Raw genomic sequence first — 22,065 nt, forward strand, 5'->3', positions numbered from 1 at the left:
GCTTTTGTTTACATAGCTGCCTGGAGCTTAGGAATACCCAGTGGGATTAGACCTCCTTGTATGCTTCACCAGCACCTCACAGGAGATCCTTCCAGCAAAGTGAGTGGCACTCCCACCAACAACTTCTTAGCAAGTCTGACTGACATTCCAATAAGCCTCCCAAAGAGTCCCTTGAGGAACACAGCCAGCCTCTCCACCAAGTCACCCAGTCTCTGCAGATGACTTCCTGCTTTCCTAACGACAAACTTTTTGGTTTGCCCTAGTCTAGCACACACGAGCACAGTGGGCCAGCGCTACAGCTCCACAGTGGCCGAGTCTCAGCCTCAGACACAGAGGAAGGTGCTTCTTCCATTGTTGTTGTTGTTGTTGTTTTGTCTTGTTTTTTATTGTTAATAGCCCCTCTATATTAATGTATTCCTGTTCAAAATACTGTTATCACCTCCGTGTTCTGACTAGACTCTGAACTTTAGTCTGCTCTAACATATACAACATAAGCTGTAATATGAATGTATGTTAGTGTTTGGGGATTATTTGTTCTACTTTATTTCACTGCTAATGTCCATGACTGTCAAATGGACTGATCATACTCTAAACATGTCTATGTAGCTGAACTCAGTTCATACACAGTACATCTTTCATTTAAACACACTCTTTGCTAATAATTACAAAAAACAAATAATACATAAATATATACTTTATTTTAAGAAAAGGATGACTCCTCACAAAATACGTCAAAATATGTAATGCCCGGACTAATGCAATCATCTGTTTCCCAGCTTGAGGCTCTCCTCTGCAGGCTGTGGAGACTTCAGGACAGGCGTTCCAAAGCTATTCCTGCATTCTTCTGACTCTGGTTCATCTGTCCCCTCTGCCTCCTGCTCCCCACCATGTGCAGGGCCAACACCAGGTGCTACTGGCACCACTGACCAAGACAAGAGGCTCTGCCTCATCCACAGCCTCCGATCCTCTGCAATTGTAAGTGAAAATCAATCCTTCCTCCCTTAGGTAGCTTCTGTTAGGTACTTAGTCACAGCGGTAGGGGAAGCAGTTAACACACACGAAAAGGAAAACCATATTGTAATGAAAAGTTTAAATACAAATCTTTATTTGCATTGCAATATAAAATACAGGCTGAGCCTTTAACATAACCTTCATATAATGAAAATACAATAGTTGGTAACACATCAATGACTCTACTTAAAATGATCTCACACTCTACAAAAATACAATTATTGGGCTGAAAGGATGGCTCAACAGTTAAGAGCACTAGCTGCTCTTCTTGAGGATCTGGGTTCAACTCCCAGCAACTACATGGCAGCTCACAACTGTCTGTAACTGCAGTTCCAGAGGATATGACACCCTCCACACAGACACACATGCATGTGCATAAATGTACAACAATGTACATAAAATACAAATAAATAAGTCATAAAAATACAATTATTGACTAAAATACCTACTTAGGAAGAGTACTTAATCTTTATACTCAGAACACCAAACAATTCATACTGCTTATCTTCAACTCCCCCACCCCATCTCTAGTTAGACTAACTTTTTGGCAGGGAGACCATCTCACTACGTAGCTAGCCCTGGCTCAATGTGAGGTGTAGCCTTAAAACTCAACATGTAGGCGAGAGGAGGGAAGAGGAGAGTTGGTATGTAAAATTTTATTAAAATTAATTTTAAAAACTTAACATGTAGATTGTGTGAAGACTAACATTTTAACTCAGAAAGAAACTCCTAAGTAAATAAAAAAGTGAAAATCATATTGGTATTAATTTGAGAATGATATACTATTATAAACCCAAGAAAAAAGTACACTATAGAACATTATTTCATAATGTAATCTCTGTCTTAGTTAGGGTTTCTATTTCTGCTAGGAAACACCATGACCAAAAAGCAAGTTGAGAGGAAAGGGTTTATTTGGCTTACACTTCCACATCACTGTTCATCATCAAAGGAAGTCAGGACAGGAACTCAAACAGGGCAGGAACCTGAAGGCAGGAGCTGATGCAGAGGGCATGGATGGGTGCTGCTTACTAGCTTGCTCAGCCTGCTTTCTCATTGAACCCAGGACCAGCAGCCCAGGACTGTACTACCTACAATGGGCTGGGCTCTCCCCATCAATCATCAATTAAGAAAATGCCCTACAGGTTTGCCCACAGCCTAATCTTATAGAGGCATTTTCTCAAATGATGCTCAATACTCTCAGATGACTCTAATTTGTGTCAAGTTGACTTAAAACTATCCAGCATAATCTCATTCTGAAATTTGTCTCAGGATACAAAAGACATTTTAAAAACTAAAAATAAAATTGTGTACTTTATAATATTATATATATATATATATATATATATATATATATATATATATCTCATAGCAAAGGGACTGGAGAGATGGTTCAGTGGTTAAGAGCATTTGCCCCTCTAGCAGAGGACCCAAACTTTCTAAGCCCACAGGGCAGCTCACAGCCAACTGTAACTTCAGTTCCAAGGGATCAATAACCTCTTCCGGCTTTCATGAATAACAACACACAACCATGGTGCATATACACACAGGCAGGCAAAACACTCATAAAATAAAATTAAGAGTGTGTGTGTGTGTCCAAATTTATTTCCACTGGTGCTCAACAGAGAAACAAGGAGACTGACTCCTACCTAATAAAAATTGTTCTGTACTAATCCCAGGAATATGTGAACATGGTTCCTTTTGTGGCAAAAGGAAATTTAAAAATGTAGTTAAGAGAAGAAGATAATATCTGGAATATCTGATATAGGCAAGCACAATCTAATCACAATAATCCTTGGACAAGAAAAGTCTTCCTCATCTGAGCAGAAAGAGATGAGAGAATAAAAGAACCATGAGAGTCGTGACATCTTACGAAGAATACAGTCAGCACCTACTGTTGGTTCTGAAACAGGGCAGCATGCAAGAGACCTCCAAAAGGCAAGGATACTCCTTAGACAATTGCCAAGGAGGAAGTGGGAATCTTAATTCTATAAACAAAAATCGAAGGTGTATGCCCACACATACGCGTGTGTGCGCACGTATACACACACACACACACACACACACACACACACACACCGGTTTGGGCGACTGAAATGAGCAAGTAGATAGAGCTTCCAGAGAAAATGCACCCCTGCCTTCGTCTTCACTTTAACCCAATAAGACTGCGTGAGGTTTCTAACCTGCAGAACTGTACAATAATAAATGTGTGTTCTTTCAAGCCACTAGGGAGGAATACTGTTTAACTTTGGAAGATCTAAGACTTTAATCATGAGTATAACACCATCCTTGCAATAGCTGTTGAAAGTATTTGATGATAACAATTTCTATAGCTGTCAATGTTTTCTTCATAACTAATATATTTATTTTAAAAAACATGGTGTACATGATATTTCAGAAATTTTTTAGAGCTTTGCAAGTACAAACTCAATTCCAAAACAGCTTCTGAAGTGCATATTATTCCCATTTTACAAATAGACACACAGAGGTAAACCAAGCAACAGTGTAGACCCAGGCTGTCTGACTCCAGAGTCCAAGCACTTCTGTTCTTTCTGCTTTTGAAATGACAATGTGAGGGGAGGGAAATACATTTCAGTCAAAAAGATCTAGATACAGGGGACAGTGAGTTGCCTCAGCAGTTAAGGAGGACTTCCTCCAGAATCCTGAGGACTGGAGTTCGAATCCTGGCACCTAGAGAACAAGCCAGGCACCCCAGCAAATGTCTAAAACTCCAACCAACCCTGAGGACAGCAGAGGGAAGGGTCACTGGAGCCTGCTGGCTTCCAAGCCTAGCCTAAGTGTGAACCTCAGATTCAAAGAGAGGCCCTGCCTCCAATAGGAAAGAGGGACAGAAGAGACACCTGCTGCCCTCTCTGGGTCTCTATGCGCAGTACAGACACAGATTCATGTGCATACGCTCTCACAGTCTTTGACAGACACACGCATTAGTAAATAAACAAGTGTTTGTTAAAGTATCTAGATACAAACCTGTGTTCTATACTTACAAGGTTCTGTGACCTGAAACCTAGTGTATAATAAATACTGAACGAATATAATTCAACTCCTACAAGCCCACCAATACAGTCAAAGCCAAACAAAACTTAATGGAAGACAAGTTCAAAATAAAAACTGAACACCTGGGGCTGCAGAGATAACTCAATGATTAAGAGGATTGGACAGTCTTCCAGAGAACACAAGTTCAATTCCTAGCACCCACCTGGTGGCTCAAAACCATCTGTAACTCCAGTTCCAGGGGCTCAGACATACTCTTCTGACCTCTTCAGGCACCAGGCACTCATGTTATACACAGACATACATGCAGGCAAAACACCCATGTACATAAAATAATTTTTAAGACACGGAAGAATGTTAAGGATTTTAAAATATATTTGTCTGTGTCTTAAAGAGCTAAAGCATTATTAGAGTTTGAGTCAGAAGAGGTAAACATGAAAAATAAACCTATTTAGACATGAACTATAATTTAGAAATAAATAAGCAAATCACATTAAAACTTCAAGACAGGGACCATGAAGATGACAAAAAGACAGATTTCAAAGATATTTGAAAAATATGACTAAAAAATATTTAGTAATTGGTTATATTAGTGGCTGAAAGAATAGAAGGAAATCAAAATGATCCTTCCACCTCCAAGTCTTACTTAAAAAATGTTTAAATGTGCCTGGCACTTCCCTGAACATAAAAATAAATTGTTTAATTAAAAATATTAAAATTTAGTCCACAGATTCAAATAACTTAATTGCTCTAAGGGAAACAAAGGTTAGTAACTACTACTGAATATCAGAAACATAGAAAAACACAAAACACTGTGTAAGCTGAAAGGAAAGACTCTGTATCAGAGCAACGGAGCTGCACAGGTTGTTACCCTTCATCAGGTAAGGAGTCAGGTTACCCACATAACAGAGTCCAGAATGCAATGACTAAAGAGACCAAGAAGATTATCACGGTTATGTCACTGGTACATGGAGTGAAGGAGACTCTAAATACCCACAATTGTGACCCATTATTCACATTCATTAACTTTTGGTAAACAATGGGGTATCAACCCAGGCTCTACCAGGAAAGAAACACTATACTGAAACTGAGAAACCAGGAGTGTTGTATAAGGACAGTTTACAGATGTGGGGCAGGGATTAAGGAAACCAATGAGGGGCGGAGGTGAGCCTGGACAGCAATGCTGGAAAGCATTTTCAAAGCCAAAGGAGAAAACATGTGTGGACAGACTACCTGTGGACTGAGTACAAAGATAAAGCTACCCGGCTGGGCGGTGTTGGAGCACGCCTTTAATCCCAGCACTCAGGAGGCAGAGGCAGGTGGATCTCTGTGAGTCTGAGGCCAGCCTGGTCTACAGAGCGAGTTCCAGGACAGCCAAGGCTACACAGAGAAACCCTGTCTCGAAAAACCAAAGGGGAAAAAAAAAAAGATAAAGCTACCCACAAACACGTGGTATGGAAGAAGACTATGAACAAATATGCCCACATTCTCTTCTATCATTCTACTCTGCCCGTATTCCACATTGACAAAACCTAAATGAAGTTTGAGAATAAGGGAGCCATTTGATACAAACCACATAAATTAGCTTCCAAAAGTATGCCACATAGTGAAGGAAAGTGGAATAGATGGAAGAAATATGTAACAAGCATTGATTCCAATAACATTCAACTGTATGCCCTTAATGTCTGCTGCAATTAACTTCCAGTTCCTATCAAGCTTCCTTACCTTCAGTTTGGAAACAGAATTCAACCATTAGCATTAAACCTGGTGAACTTTTAATATGAGGTTTCAATACATTCTAAAACCAATCTTTAGAGGTATGTATTTCTGACTTCTCATCAAGTCTCTGTGTTGTATATGCTTCTAAAGCAAAACACCTGTCAAGACCTAACACATGAACTATCAACTATAATTCTCCGTTAGATTAAATTGGAGATCAAATGCTTATGTTTCACAAATTCGTATCTTAAAGTCTACTTCCTGGATGTCATGATAATAGGAGGTGGAGCACTTGACAAGATTTTATGGGTAGAGCCTCCACTAAGATCAGTGGCCCTATTTGGAAAAGAAAAAGAAAAGGCACTCCAGAGCTCCTGTGCCCTCAGGCCATGTGAGAGCACACCAAGAGGACCTGGGCCGACAATGACTACATCACTGCCTTGACTTTAGACTTTCGCAGAAACCTGTGAAAAACTAAACAGAAATGAATTTATTTTTCATACATTTCTGTTGATTATCAGCCACCCAGTTTATTATGATTATATCTACCCAGACAAACAAGGACAGAGTTCAGTATAGTAATTACCAAGTAAGTGAAACAGACCCTTCTTTAGAAATTTTGTTCACTAATCCTATGACTGAATTAAGACTTGGCTTAGACCAGACAATTAGTGAAGAGCTATCAGCCTACGGTAATAGAGTTTGGTACCAGGAGGCCGGGGAGGAGGTTCCTTTCTTAAGGCTTCCAGTGCAGGAGCACACACCAACCATCCTAGCACTCAGGAAGTAGAGGCAGAAGGACCAGAAGCTCAAGGTTAATCTCAGCTACACACCAAGTCCAAGGCCAGCCTAGAATACATAAGACCCTTCAGCAAATAAACAAACAAACAAACAAACAAATATATAAATGGAAGTACTTCTGTAGCTAACTATTGCACAGTTATGAAATGCAAGCTTTTTCAAAGTTAAGTAACAAAAAGTTATGGTGGCATGCACTTTTAATCCCAACATTTGGGAGGCAGAGGCAGATGGATCTCTATAAATTCAAGGCCAGTCTGGTCTTAAAAATTAACTCCAGGCCAGCCAGGGTTACACAGTAAAACCTTGACTCAACAAAAACAAAAAATAGAAAAAAAACTGAGAAAATTTGTATTAGCCAAATTTAGAAAAATGCTAATAGACATTCCAACAAAACAAGGTGATAATTACTCATAACAATAGTTACAACCCCCCAAACTGCAATGATCTAACATCCAAAGCCTATTTCTTACTCATTAAAAGCTAGTGGGAACAGAACGGTATAGTCATCCACTAAAACTCAGTGTCACATGAACCTATCCAGATGCAAGAAGAACTCATAAAGGGAGGCCAGAGCTAGGGGCCATGATGTACAGCAATAACTTTCTGAAAGAAAATATAGATCTTTGATGAACATGAACACCTTGCCATCTCCATAACAAAATTCATTTTTGACAGAACAAGCATTAATTAATTCTTTCAGGCTAAAGACAGCTTTTGGGTAACAGAAATTATGTGTGATAAAACAGGCTTTTCATCTACGCTCCTGGGAAACAAACTATTAGAAAAATCATAATAGACTTCTCACATGCCAACAAAACAAGATGGATGTGAGCATCATCTCCATCTGTCAACTAAATATCAAAGCGCCAAATACCACTCTGATTATTCTGCTACCTAACTACATTGCTTACTGTATTGTTTTTTCCCAGTCTTACAAGCCCAGAAGCCTAGTCACAGAATGCAGGAAACTGCCATGCTATTTTTCCCTTCCAGACAAACATAAGCTTAATTGGAAGGAAAAACTGTTAAAGGCAGATGTGAGTTGCTGTGTGGGAGACGAGAATCAAGCCTGAGTCTTCTGCAGGAACAGCAAGTAATCCTAACGCTGAGCCATCTCTCCAGCTCCCTAACTGGCCTCTTTGACAACTCTACTTCCGATCCTATTTCTGAAATTTACACCATAAAATCTAATGAGCTTCCTCTTCCTTTCATAATACACATTCTATAATTCTGCAATAATTCAGTAATCTAGTAAAAAGAGAAACAAACTTCATTAACTCCAACATTTCAGTTCTATAGCTAATTTCTTCTATTTTTCTAAAATTGACCCATATCTTCAAAATTCTCACAGAAGTATAAATATATACCTGACAGAAATTTATTCTAGTTAAACCTAACATATAAAACAAAGACAATGTCATAGTTTAAAATGCCCAAGTATTGAAACAAAGCCAGAGGGTGAGAAATTCCTGAGACTCTCTTATCAATGGGAATAAGGAATATTTCATAAAGAAAAGACCAGGAGTTTTGAAAGACCACATAGCAGCCAGGCTTGATGGCACACACCTTTTACCCCAGCACTCTGGAGGCAGAGACAGGTGGATCCCTGAGTTTGAGGCTAGCCTGGTCTACAGAGTTGAGTTCCAGGACAGCCAGAGCTACCCAGAGAAATCCTGTCTCAAAAAAAAGAAAGAAAGAAGGGAAGGAAGGAAAGAAGGAAGAAAGGAAGGAGGGAGGGGGGAGGGAGGGGGGAGGGAGGGAGGGAGAGAGAGAGAGAGAGAGAGAGAGAGAGGAGGGGAGGGGAAGAGGGGAGGGAGCAGAGGGAGGACAGGGAAGGGAAGGCAGGGAAGGGAAGATCTCTGGCAGAGAAGTTTCCATGATAAGATATAGCAGGGTTCTTTCCGATTAAGAATAGCTTCACGAAAAACAAAACAAAAAAAAAAAAAAAACAAAAAAAAAAAACAAAAAAAGAATAGCTTCACAGAGCCCTAACTGACCTCTCTCTCTCTCTCCACTTTTTTGTCTCCTCTTCTTCCTCCTCACTTTCGGTCAGTTTTTCTACTTCTCTATTTTCTACCCCGCCAAGACATTACAAGTTACAGAGTTACTTCTCTAACTCATATTCATTAGATAAAACTTAGAAAAACTAAAGCAATAAAAGAAGCTACTGTGGGGCTGCTCCATCAGAAAAACACCAGTCCTCGGACCGGCCAAGTCCAGAGCACTAACCATCACTGAGACGAGCAGTTTATATGGCAGTTTATATGGCAGTCGGTGAGCAAGCCCAGTGTCTCAAAAGGCAGCTTACCTGACTCTCACACACAGCTGTCCAATCCTGGAAATTCTGGATTCTAACTCTTTGAAAACTTTACCTTGGCTCTCTACTGTCTAATTTTATAATTTCACCATTTATCACCTGGATTACTGAAAGTCTGCTAACTGGTGCCCTTGCCTCTAGTTCTACACCTTCTCATTAATCATCACTGTAAGAGTATTTCCCAACAAAAGTCTAATTATATTGTGTCACTGGTTAAAATCCCTTCCGACTGCCATGCCGATGACACTCGTATCCTGAGAACTGACCCTTGGCCTCTCTTGTCTCCTCTAATAACTCATCTCCATCATAAGCACATGCTCTGCTCAACCGTTCCTTAACCATGCCCTATATGCTACACATCTGTTTACAATCGAAGAATTCTTTGGGTTAGGGAGACGTGAGAGGGTTTTTGCTTGGAATAGCTCCACTGGCCTGGATAACATCTACTCATCCTTTGGGACACAAGAGAAGTCATCTACTTCTCCATCTGCATATGTCCCCGAGGCACTGTACTCAGTGGCTGTCTAGCAATTACTATGCAGTATTTTAGGTGTAGTTCATCATTTTTCTTACACTGAATTCCCTAAGGGTTAGCTGACAGTGGTTAAAAGTATCTAGATACCCAGAGATCTCTGCATTTCATTGATCACCAGAGAACACTGAAGTCTAGGAGTGAAATCTCAAGATATTTTACCAGGATAAACTGGTACTTTGAAACAACGTCCAAGAAACAACAAACTATTTATACGATTAGTCTGGATGTTTTTTACTATGGTTATTATGTACTGAATACACCTTTACTGTATTTTTCATGACATTTTACATTATTTTGTTCTTTATATGAAATGGTTAGTCTCAGACGCTTTGCCTGTGAAAGGCATAAACTATTTCTACCCAATACATTTTGTGTGAGCCAAGTATAGTGGTACACACCTGTTAGGCCAGCACTCCCAGCACTCATGAAGCTGAAGAACAAAGGTCATGAGTTCAAGGCCAGCCTAGGTTACATATCAGCACTGGCTCAGCAAACAGAAGCACTGTATGAAGAAGATCTGATGACCTAAGTTTGTTCCCCAAAACACTTAAGATGGCAGAAAATAACCAACTCCCAAAGGTAGTTCTCTGACCCCCCACATGTGCACCATGGCATATGTGTACCTGTACTCAGACAGACATGCACAGACAATAAATGAATTAATTATTTCATATTTTTAAAGGCCTAAGGATACAACAATCTCTCAGCTATAGAGTGTCTGCCTAACACATACAATACCCTAGCTAGGTTCAATTCCTGAAGAAAAAAAAAGGCATTCTGTACATTCAGCTCTGCTACACACAATGGAAATTTATGAATGATCAAAAGAAAATTTTTAAAGCAAAATATTCCTTAATCCTAAGTTTCTTACATTTTAAAATGATATATCATTACAATTTTCTATTTTCTGGTGAAAATGGATAAGCTAAGTTTAAAAAGAATTGCAACTGTACAAATAAATAATTATAAAATATACAAGCTGCATTATGTATGTCAACTTCCAAGTAAATTAGGCATAAATTTTAAAACTAAATTTTATTTCAGAAATAAGTATACTATTACAAGGCAATCTTTTTTCTTTTAATTATTAGATTTAACTTTAAGTATTCTCTAAATAATAGTGTTTAGTCTATGAAAGTCAATAATCTAGCAGAGTAGGCAGACCATAAACTGGGAAACATAGAAGATGCTCTAATAAAGGAGAAAGAAGAAACCTGGTTAAAAGCATGGTCAGAGAAGGGGTCTCTAAACATGCATGTTTTCAGGGAAGGTCGGAAGGATAAGAAATACACGATCATACACACATTGAGCTTTCTGAGCAACAATTTGAAGATGGGCATTCTAAGTTCTAATAACCAGGCTTCAGACTCTTGTTTATAATAGGAATAATACAAATAAGTACATATTTGGTTCAATAACATAATGAAAAAGTAACCACAAAGGATAATCACAAAGTAGCCTACACAATTAGTCACTTATATTCCCTCTGGCAAGCAGTATTTGGTATTCATATTATTTTCACTACTACCCCTTAGTTCTCAGACTTCATAAAAACTGAATATTGAGGAGAAAACTGCTTCCAAATCCTTATACTCCCTCACTTCAATCCTATGCTTACAAGTTATTTGTCCCTTGAACCCGGGCATTGGTGGCACACGCCTTAAATCCCAGTACTCAGGAGGCAGAGGCAGGTGGATCTCTGTGAGATGGAGCCAGATCTCTCCAGAGCTAGTTCTGGGACAGCCAAGGCTACAAAGAAACCCTGCCTATAAATAGATAGATAGATAGATAGATAGATAGATAGATAGATAGATAGATAATTAAATGGGACAGCCAAGGCTACAAAGAAACCCTGTCTATAAATAAATACATAAATAAATAAATAAATGTCCCTCTAAATATTTGGCTTCCTACTAAACAAGAAATAAATCTCTCAATCCCTTCACCTACATCTGTTACTAAAACGTTTTAAGTCTTAAAAGAGTATTGTCTATAATTAGTAGACAAGAATGATTACTTGTTGCATACCTACACACTCAGGAAACTCAGTCAATAATGATCAATCCTAATACACAGCTAGCATAGGTTCGAAAACTCAGAGACTTTAATAATTTAAGCAAGAACTTATTAATCAGTGAAGTTTTAAGAAACAACTAAGTTGGTCCATCATCCTTGTCTCCACTACCTCTTTATTTACACAGTATAATTGTCCCTTTTTTAAAATGTACTGTCAACTGGAATATATTACTAATTGTTCTCTTACTTTAAAACATAGAATATAGATTAAAGTTTCTTTATACACTTTCTTATAAAAATGCCAAGCTATTGTTAGAATACATCTGAATCCTTAAACTAAAAGTTTCCATTTTAGGCAAAGGTAATGGATATATTCACATGGTGCAGTGATCATCTTTATTTAAAAGTCTTTATGACTCACTATCATTCATCTGGCATGCTATGTAGAGAGAGACACAGACAGGTAGACGGGCAAACAGACAAATATTAGCATAAAGAAGGCCATTCTAAGCTGACATCAAATCTAGAAGGCATAAATTTCAACACATTTTTAAAATCCTGACCAGTAAAAAGGGATGAGAGGATGAATAAGGTCCTAACACAAATATGTGAAGAGCTTCAACAATACACTAAAAATCACCAACAGTAAAGGAAATGCAAATGATCCTAAACAAACAGAAAAGGCTCTCACTCTCATTGGTAATAAGAAAACTGCAAGTTAAATCTACAGTGGCATATTTATTACTGAAACTCTGACCAAGCTTACCACACACTGATTTGCCAAGGAAGTAGGAAAATCTCCTCAGTATATGTGATTTATACATACTTCCTGTACAAAAATAAATTTGGTAGTATTTATGGAAGTTTACTGACTCTTTGTAAGAACAATTTTATTTCTAAGAATTTGTCCCAGAGATACAGTCTGATACATTAAAAACAATGTATCAAACTACTGTGTCTAGTGGCAAACCAGAAACAACTTAAATACCTAAAAGTATGGCATTAGTTAAGGAAATTACAAAACATTCAGAAAATGGGACAGATACTGGCACTGAACTGAATGTAGAAATTATTTCCTAAAAAGCAAAATACAGGACATACTCATACTTTTATGTTTGCATACAAGCATGCATATATATATATATATATATATATATATATATATATATATATATATATATATGTGGGTGGTGGTGGCATGCACCTTTAATCCCAGCACTGGGGAGGCAGAGGCAGGAGGATCTCTGTGAGTTCAAGACCAACCTGGTAATGAGTTCCAGGACAGCCAGGGATACACAGGGAAACCCTGTCATGAAAAACAAACAAACAACAACACATACACAAGAAAAAAACATGCATGTGTGTGTGTGCATGCATACACACACATATAACTACACATGCTTATATACACATACAGCTCTTGGTGCCTAGATTTTATTGTACAGAGAACAAATATGCTAGTAACAATAATTGCACATGGGTAATAAACTGGTAAGTAAGATATTTTGTAGCAAAAGTATATATTATCTATTCAATAAACAATTTTATAAATTAACTTTAGAAACTCATTATAAAATTGCAACACTAAAAAATTAAAATTGGGTGTGGTGGCACACACACCTATGATACCAGCCCTCGAGGCAGAGGCAGGCAGATCTGTGTGAGTTTGAGGCTGTCCCGGTCTACATGGTCAGTTCCAGGACAGCTAGGGCTATGTAGAGAGACTATGTCCCAAAATAAAATAAAATAAAAAATCTAGCCAGGCATGGTGGCACACACCTTTAATCCCAGCATTTGGGTGGCAGAGACAGGTGGATCTCTGTGAGTTTGAGGCCAGCCTGGTTTACAGAGTGAGTTCCAAGCAAGCCAGAATGACAAAGCAACACTCTGTCCCAAATATAAATAAACTAAATACAATAAAACATTTAGAACTATTCATACATGCACACAATATGTACTTGTTAATTTAATCTATCAAGAATGTGCCTTATTCTGGTTATTCAGGGGGCAAGTTGCCCTTTTAACATTAATAGGAAATCAAAGCTGAATATGAAGACATAATATAATACACACCTTCTGAAACACACAAATAGCTAGATGTGGTAAAACAATGCCTATAATCCTAGCACTTGGGATTGGGAAAGCAGAGGCAGATGGATTGTGAGTTCAAGGCCAACCTGGGTTACAGAAAGACACTATCCAGTGGGGAGCGCGGGGGAGAGAGTGGGGGCGGGATAGAAAAAGTAGGAAGAAAGGAAAGGAAGGAGAAAATCATTTCTGTGTTCAAAACGCTTTGTATAAAAGACTATGTTAGGTGTATAATAAACCTCAATACATAGCTACTGGATACCTTTCTATTTGATTTTAGTGGCTTTGACTTCTTGATACTTTACAAAAAAAAAATTAAAATCACATGAAAACAAAAAAAAAAAAATAGAAGTACAACAGTCATTAAATAGTTTTTCTTTCAAAAACTGATTCCTCATTTTCCCACAGAATGAATGAACCAACTGCACTGCAGTTCTGCTCAACGTTTCTTACTAGGCACCCACTATGTGTTAAGGATGCTACAGAGCCAAAAACACAACAGTGACTTCTCAAGACTCAAATCTGAAACTGCCGCAGGGATTTGTGTAAGGGCTGTTGCTTGGTTTTGGTTTGGTAATTAACCAGGGGGCTAGTGAGGTGTAAAAATGCTTGGAAAATTACAGTAGCTCACTCACATGTAAGAGAGCATTGTCTGATTGACAGAAGGCTTCCTCAGTATGTGTATGCATAGCTGGGCCTTGAAGGAATCACTAATAATGAAGTATGAATCATTTTTAATTATTCAGGCTCCTAAAAAGAGAGTTTACTGTAGTGGCCTCAACCTGTTTTGATGGCTCACCTTTCTTATTGAAAACATCTCAGGCATAAACTTTTAATGTATGAATTTATTTATAAATTATATGCATTTTAGTATTAGCTAATCTATACTAAGTACTAATGGGGCACAGTCTATTTTTTTTTTCAAAGACAGGACTATAAGTTTTAGTATGTTCTTCTTGCATTCCAGCACATCAGCTTGTGATGCCCTTGGATACAAACATCTTACTTTGCATAATACTTAGTATGAATATTGAAACTCACAGATCACACAAAGTATTTTATCCAGTTTTCAATTGCTTCACACGTCAAATTTATCTTTAACGTAATAGTTTTAAAGTATTAGATATAAGTCTGAATTTTTCTTTACTTCTCTGCCTATGACCTTCTCTCAGAAAAGATGCTAGCATGCAAATAAATGATAGCACTACCAAGAAATAAAAGACTGTTTACCCATGAGCTGGTTAATAGCCCTAAACTTTCAAGGGAAAGATTAGTCACTTACAACTATCAGTACTATTTTTTCCTACAGAGCACACTGTTATCCAACACCCAAGACTAGGAACATACTATTTAATAAATGGTCCAGTTCTTCAAGATGATTTGCCTCTTGTTACTGTAATTCTATTATAAAGTTTACTACTCTCAGTTTCCTTGTCTAATCTCATTTTAAAAGTATTTTAAAGAACATTTAAAACTATATAAGTAAGTACTTAAATCTGAATCTACATTTTTCATTGATGTGATTTCACATATATGGATATGTTTAGAGAATGTGTCTACCTAAATAGTGTGAAATAAAGGGACAAACATATGTATTTGCAAAGTATGTAGGTTTACTTGGAGGTGTACACACATATAGTTGACCTGAAAAATCCTTTAATAACATCTATCCAATAAAATACAATGTTCATTTTGAGCAATTTTTAATTCAGCAATCAAGTATTCTACTAAATGTTCATATATTGAAGCAGTAAATATAGAACTATATAAAATTAACTAGCCAATAAACACTATGATTTAATCTACTATAAATAAAAACCTGTTTCCATTTAAATATGTGGGTCAAAGAAATAAAGCCATATTTTATTTGAGCATCATTTTGGCTACACTAATTTTTAACAACTATATTAATAAATATAAATTCATATATCTGAATATAAAATTATAATGGTCAAAAGCTTAGCACTATTAGTATACATTAAAGTTGAGCTAAGTTATGAGTATGTTCAAAGAGCTTTTTAAAAATATCTATATTATTTCGTAGTTTAAGCTTATTAAATTACTTAACTTTTTGTTCATATCCTATGTCCATCGATAAGTCAAATTCCCTAGTAATTATTCAAATCTAAAAGTTAGTTTTGAAGAAGCAATTCTCAATTTCAGTTACGATGTCAGGACTACATTTGCTCTCTTTTTCCCTCATTACTTTGTGAGAAAATGCATATTTTCCTAAGATACATACCTACTTGATATAAATTTTGTTACTATAGGCTATGCAAAATATATTTCAATTAAATATGAACACATGTACAATAAACAAAGTGTGTTTTCATATGTGAAAGAATACTGAATTCAACAACCTGTTTTCAAACTAGGTGGCTGGAGGTCAGAATGTTATTTCTTTTCACAGAGGAAGTCTACACTTTTAATTGTATGTTTCTACAGAGATTATGGGAAAGTGTATTCGGTGACTTGCAAAAAGAACTGTCCCTCTTTAGGCACACACAGGTTAATTTTTTATAGTGAGTAACTCGTTTCAAGCAAAAAATGAAAAAAAAAAACGACTTGGATAAACATTAAAAGGTTACACATCTAGACAGAGACTTTCCCGAAGTAACCGAGATACCAAAAATCATAAAACATTTAAAAGCAAACCTGTAGGCACAAATCTCAGCTACACTGCAAAGTGACAAGGGATCCCAAAGCCAAGGGAAACTCGGTCTGGACAGTTCCCTGGTGCTGAAGTTACACCGCCTCTCAACCGAGATGTCTGGCTGCCACTTTCACGCCTCCCACCCTCGGCAAAAAAAAAAAAAAAACCCGGGCTGGCAGGACTGTGGGCACACAGCGTAGAACTTCACGGGCTGGGGAGCGACCCGCACCGCACGGAGGACGGGCGCCGGCGCCTGCTGGGGATCACCCAGATTGACTAGTTGCAAACAGGAAGGACGGCGGCCGAGGGCAGGGTGTCAGCACCCGCCGCGGGGGAGGGGCTGGAAGATGGCGGCGGCGGCGGCGGCGGCGGCGGCCGCACACCCACCCGAGACGCCACCGCGCTTAGGCCCCTGGCCCGCGCCGCCGCCTTCCCGCCCGCCGCGGCCGTGGCCAGCGCGCTTCTCCCCGCGCCGCCCGGGGCTGGGGCCGGGGGGCGGGGATGGGGGGGGGGGGACAGAGGCGGCCCTGGCGGGCGCGGGACCAGGGACCCCGGCGGGCCCGGGCGCCTTCACCCGGGTCCGGCCCGGGGAGCACCTGTGCACGGCCATATTGGATTCGGTGCCCCAGCCCGTGCCTCCGCGCGGGGGCGGCGGGGCAGGAGCGGGGACGCGAGGAGCCGGGCTGCAGCCTCGTCCCCCGGAGCCCCGGCGGCCCGCGGCGGGGGAAGCCGGAGGGCGCCCGCCGGGGCGAAGGACGCCTCCCCTCCGCCGGCCTCGGCGCCCTCCCTCCGCGACACACACCCCCGCGGCGGCTCCCACGACTCGCAAGCGACCCCGGCGGCGGCGGCGGCGGCGGCGGCGGCGGCGGCGGTGGCGGTGGTGGCGGTGGCGACGGGCCGCAGCCCTCGTGGCCCCCGCGCCGCCGCCGCCGCCGCCGCCGCCGGCGGGAGGGAAGGCGGCGATCCCCGGCGCGCGGGCGGCCGCGGGGTTAGCGGCCGAGGGGGGCGGAGGGAGGGAGGGCAGGGCAGGGCAGGGCGAGAGGCGGGAAGATGGAGCCCGGTCCTTACTTGAGCACGGACTGCTCCTTCTCCTCTTCTTTCTTCTGGCGATCCATGACGGCCAGGATGATCTTCCTCTCCTCCTCCGTGAGGTGGCTGAGGTCCGGCATCTCGGGCTGCGGAGGAGGAGGAGGAGGAGGAGGAGGCTGCGCGGCCGCCGGGGTGGGAGCCGGGCGGCCCCGGGGCCCGACCGGAGCCGACATGTTTGGTGGAGCCGCACCACCCTAGGGAAGCGGGGAGGCAACTCCACGGGCAGCGGCGGCTCCGGCGCGGGCGGCTGGGGCAGCCTCCGGCGCTGGGACCGAACCATGCAAATCAATGGCCTTCAGTCCCAGGCGGCAGCCCCCCTCCCCCAAGAAAGGAAGCCGGGGGAGGGGAGGGCCGGGCTGGGGGGGTCGGGCGGAGGGGGTGGGGTGGGGGGGAGAGGGAGGGCCGAGCAGTGCGCTCGGGGAAATGTTCCTTCTTCCCGGGGGCGAAGGGCTGGCAAGTGAGCGGTTCGCGGGAGCGCGGAGCTGGAGGCCCCGACGCGGAGTGCGCCGAGCGGCGGCGGGGGAGGGCGGTGGAGTAAGGTGGCGGGGACGGCCGAGGGTGGGGTGACTGGAGGGAGCGGGCGGGCGGGCGAGCGAGCGAGCGGGCGGGCGGGAGGGCGGGCGGGCGGGCGGCGCGCGGGCCGGGGCGCCAGTGGCCGCCGGTGGCCGAGCGGGAAGCGCCGCCCGCGATGCCCGACCCCCTGGGGAGTCCGCCCCGGGGTGCGCCCAGGAGGCGGCGTGGCCCCGGGCCGCGGCCGGGGGGAGCGCCCGGAGGGGAGTGAGGCAGCGGCGCGGCTGTCTGTCCCGCGGGCCGGCCGGAGGGAGGAAGCCCTCCGGGGAGCGCGAGGCGCGCGGGCTGCCGCAGGGGACCCCCGCCCCCACCCGGCCCGAGGCGGACGGCCTTCCGGCCCGCGCCCCGCTGCCGCCGCCGCCGCCGCTGCCGCCGACGCCCGGACCCCAGCGAGCTCGCACTCGCGGCGGGGCTCAGCACGCGCCCGCCCGGGGTCCCGCCACCGCCGCCGCCGCCGGGGTCCGCCCGCTCACTGCGCCGCCGCCGCCGCCCGGTGCGGCCGCCTCCGCCCTCCGCCCTCCCTCCGCTCGCAGGCTCTTCCCCGCGGGGCCCGCGTCGCCTCCCGACCGCCCAGGCCGGGACTCGCTCGGCCGGCAGCTGGTCCCCAGCACCCCCGGCTCACGGCCCGGGAGTGGGGTGGGGACGCGGGTGAGCGCCCCGAGGTGCGGGGCTGTGGATGGAGGGGCCGTGGGGGCGGGGAGCTTCCCCGGTGGCTGGAGCTGTCCCGGGCGGGGTCCTGGAATCGGGGAAGACCCGAGCAGGTGGGTGTCCCCGCGGGCTCGGGGACCCGGAAGCGGGCAGAGCCGGAGGAGTGACCCCAGGGAGGTGTGAGAGAATGGGGAGCGCGCGTAGGGTCTCGGGCCGGGACCAGGGCGGGAGGAGTGCGGAAGTTCTGGAAAACTGGGCTGGCCAGCACCGAGAAGCACCGAAGGGAGGACGCTGGAGGCGCAGGGGGACAGTCAGGGTTTGCCTGAGGCTTGGGGTGAGGAAGAGACTGGAAGGTGTGCGGGCAGAAGGATCAGATCTGCTCCCCAGAGGATGAGCTGGGACCAAGGGTTCGGCCTCTCTGGCCCTTTCCTGCCGTTCACTCCAGAGAAGCGAGAGGAGAGCCTTAGCCTGATTTTAGAAGCTTGGAGATGAGCTCCGTGAAAGAAGAAAAACGGGCTCCGGGAGCAAGGAGGTGGCCGCCACCGGCGCCGGCTCAAGGAGAAGCCAAGAGCTGCCCAGACCGCTCTCCCTGGGGGCGGAGCGAGCCAGATGGGGGTGATCCGGATCACCCCATCTTCCCCTTCTCGGCGCTCTAGACAAGTGCTTCGGATAGCAAGGTTAGAGTGTGCGTGCGTGCGTGCGTGTGTATGTACACACCTCCACCACGCCTTCCACACTCGCACCGCTTAGTACCAGGCCAGATCATGGGCTGGCGAGTAAAGCCTCCGGGGTTTGTATTGTATTTATGTGTAGTAAGCTCTCTCCTCCTCCCTTTGTTCCCCAGGTACCTAGCATCTGACTAGTCTCAATTTAAGAGAACTGGGAACAGACAAAGCGGCACTAGATGGCTCTTGTGATTTCTAAGCTGAAATCTATATTGTTTTTCTCCATGCTTTGTAACTGGATAGAAGAAATGGAAAAGTTTGCTTATGTTTTGTTTCGTATTATAATTATTACTGCCGATTGCTACTACCACTCACCTGTTTTCAACCAGATTCATAATCCAAATTATTTTCACTGCTTTGGAGCTGGGCAAAACAGATGAGATATGTATCGCAATTGATTTAAATGTCTTATAGTTAAAGAATGTTTAAGCTCATCATAAAGGAAATTGAAGACTGAGATCAGGAGATTTATAAATATGGTAAATAATAATAGAGCTGGAACTAGAATCTAGATAAACTTAGTCCAATGTGGTTTTCAACCTTACCACGTGAAGATGACATGTGTCGCTTTTAAAAACACCTGAGCCCAACCCTGGGGCAAATGAATCAGTTTCTGAGACCTGAGTCGTGGGTATGTTGTGGAAGTACCCAGTACCCCAACTGGCTAATGGCTAGGGAAGGGTGAGAGCTATACAGTCTAAGGTAATGGTGAAGAAAGAACACAAGACCGAGAAGGAAGCAAGCAAAAGGAAAGACTTGGGAAGAACGTTGAATCGCTGACCTAAAATTCCCGTGTTAAATTTGCTGTGCACACACTCCTCTGCTGCCATGCAGTGACAGGGTCCCAGTCAGTTGGTATGCATACTTACAGCTTTAACCTAGGAAACACCAGCCACCAATGCCACGGTACATTCTCCTTTAAACGTGACGATAGCACTATAAATAATAACGTTCCACCTTATTTCTGATTCCGTTTTTAAAAATACCATCCTCTAAACCCTAGCCAGCATCATCGCACCAGGATCAGAATCCAGAATGTGCACACACTGCTGAGTCTGAAGATTCTGAGGTTAAAATAACTTAGTTATTTCAAATACATAAAATGTGGACTTGAAAGCAGTTAGTCAGACTGGAAAAAAATGTGGGTTGCTTTACAGCAGAGGGTCACCTTCTGGGACCTACATTATTTTCTGCAAGTCGTATACCTTCCAGAGTTCTGTGCACCCCCCACCCTCCCTGCCTCACCTCCCTGGATGAGCCAATACCAGCACTTAACACATAGTAGGCATGAACCTGAATCCCTGCCACAGACCGCATCCTCCGAGGTGTGAGTGGGCTGCCTGGGATTTGCTGTTTGGGCAGTTTGTTGTTGCTGCTGTGCTTTTTATTGTGTTGTCTTTTACTTACTACAACTGAATTTTTTTTTTAGAAGTGGAAGTACATAAAATGCATCTGTCATTAGTCATGTACCTTTACAAAGTAAAAATTTGTCATAATTTTTGTATCACACAGATAGACTATATATATATGCATATATATCATATAGAACTTTAAAATGATCCGTAACCTAGGTGATGTACTTTAAAAATACCCAATTTAAGATAGAATTGCTATGCTCGTAATAAAGTATCCTTACAAGGCTTTGGTTTTCCTAAATATGGATCTTAGAAATAATTTGTTTTGTTCAGGTTTTGTGTTACTTGAAATGTTAGTCATTTCTTACTATGTCATGTATGGACATGTCCCTCAGTAGGTGAACACATGTGTAATAGACTCAAAATACAGTGTTCTTGCTTAACTTGAGAAGGAACTGTCCTTTATTACTGAATTTGGGTTCTTGTAAGCTTATGACCCCTGTGAACTTTCCTTTTACATAATTATAAGGACTATTTATAAGCTATAGGTAAGTATTAGGAGGTATACCTGAAGTATAAAGCTATAAAATAACCACATTCTTTAAATGTATCGAGGCCTTTATATTGTGCTACAAAATCTGATTACTTACAAGACAATCATTTGTACTCTCCACTGCATCCAGTTTGTCCTAACAGGTAGAGAGAGCTGCTTCTGTCCTTGAAGTTCTGCATGGTGAGCAAGCACCCTGGGCTGTGTATGTTTTCGGGGGGGGGGGGGGGCACTTGGCTGTGTTCTGGTTGGTTTTATCGACTAGACACAAACCAGAGTCACCCAAGAAGTAGAGAAGCTCCGCCCGAGGGCTCAGTTCCACCAGATTAGACTAGTGGGGGGCATTTTCTTGATCTGTGATTGATGTAGGAGGACCCAGCACATTATGGACAATGCTAGCCCTGGGCAGGTAGTCCTGGGATTCATAAGAAAGCAAGCAGAGGAAACCAATAAGCAGCATTCCTCCATGATAACTGCTTCCATGAGTTCTTGCTTTGGCCTCTCCGATGATTGACTATAACCTGTAACCCATAAGCCAAATAAACCCTTTTTTCCAAAAGTTGCTTTTGGTCAGTTACTTTTATCACAGTAACAGAGACACAAAGTAAAACAGAATTGGTACCGGAAGTGGGTTTGTGGTGTTGAAGAGGCATAAGCTTGGACATTTGAATGCTTGGTCCCCAGTTTGTGGAGGCTTAGTATGTGCAGCCTTGCTGGATGAAGTATGTCACTAGGGGCAGCTTTGAGGCTGTAGACTCACCCTAACTTCAGTTTGCTTGCTCGCTGCCTGACCCACCCCTTTGTGTATTCTGTAAAAGATGTAATCTCAGCTTCCTGCTCCTGAAACCATGCCTGCTGCTCTGCATTGTATTTCCACGTTATTATTGACTGCTAGCTCTCTCTGCAACCATAAGCCCAAATAAACTCACTCTTAAGCTGCCTTGGTCACGGTGTTTTATCACAGCAACAGAAAAGTAAC

At 43.0% G+C, this 22,065-nt stretch overlaps 1 protein-coding gene across 3 annotated transcripts in view; it reads right to left on the reverse strand.

Annotated features, from left to right (window-relative positions):
* The window catches only part of Rims2 (regulating synaptic membrane exocytosis 2), a 473,841-nt gene extending 456,318 nt beyond the window's left edge, over nt 1-17,523 (reverse strand). For all 3 annotated transcript variants that reach the window (XM_059247963.1, XM_059247965.1, XM_059247962.1), the window contains exon 1: nt 17,218-17,523. In XM_059247963.1, the coding sequence (XP_059103946.1) occupies nt 17,218-17,411 (194 nt within the window). In that variant the 5' untranslated portion in view covers nt 17,412-17,523. The remainder of the gene's footprint in view (nt 1-17,217) is intronic.
* Nucleotides 17,524-22,065: the final 4,542 nt, after the last annotated feature.

The sequence above is a fragment of the Peromyscus eremicus genome, chromosome 20, assembly GCF_949786415.1.
Source record: "Peromyscus eremicus chromosome 20, PerEre_H2_v1, whole genome shotgun sequence".
Taxonomy (NCBI): Eukaryota; Metazoa; Chordata; class Mammalia; order Rodentia; family Cricetidae; genus Peromyscus; species Peromyscus eremicus.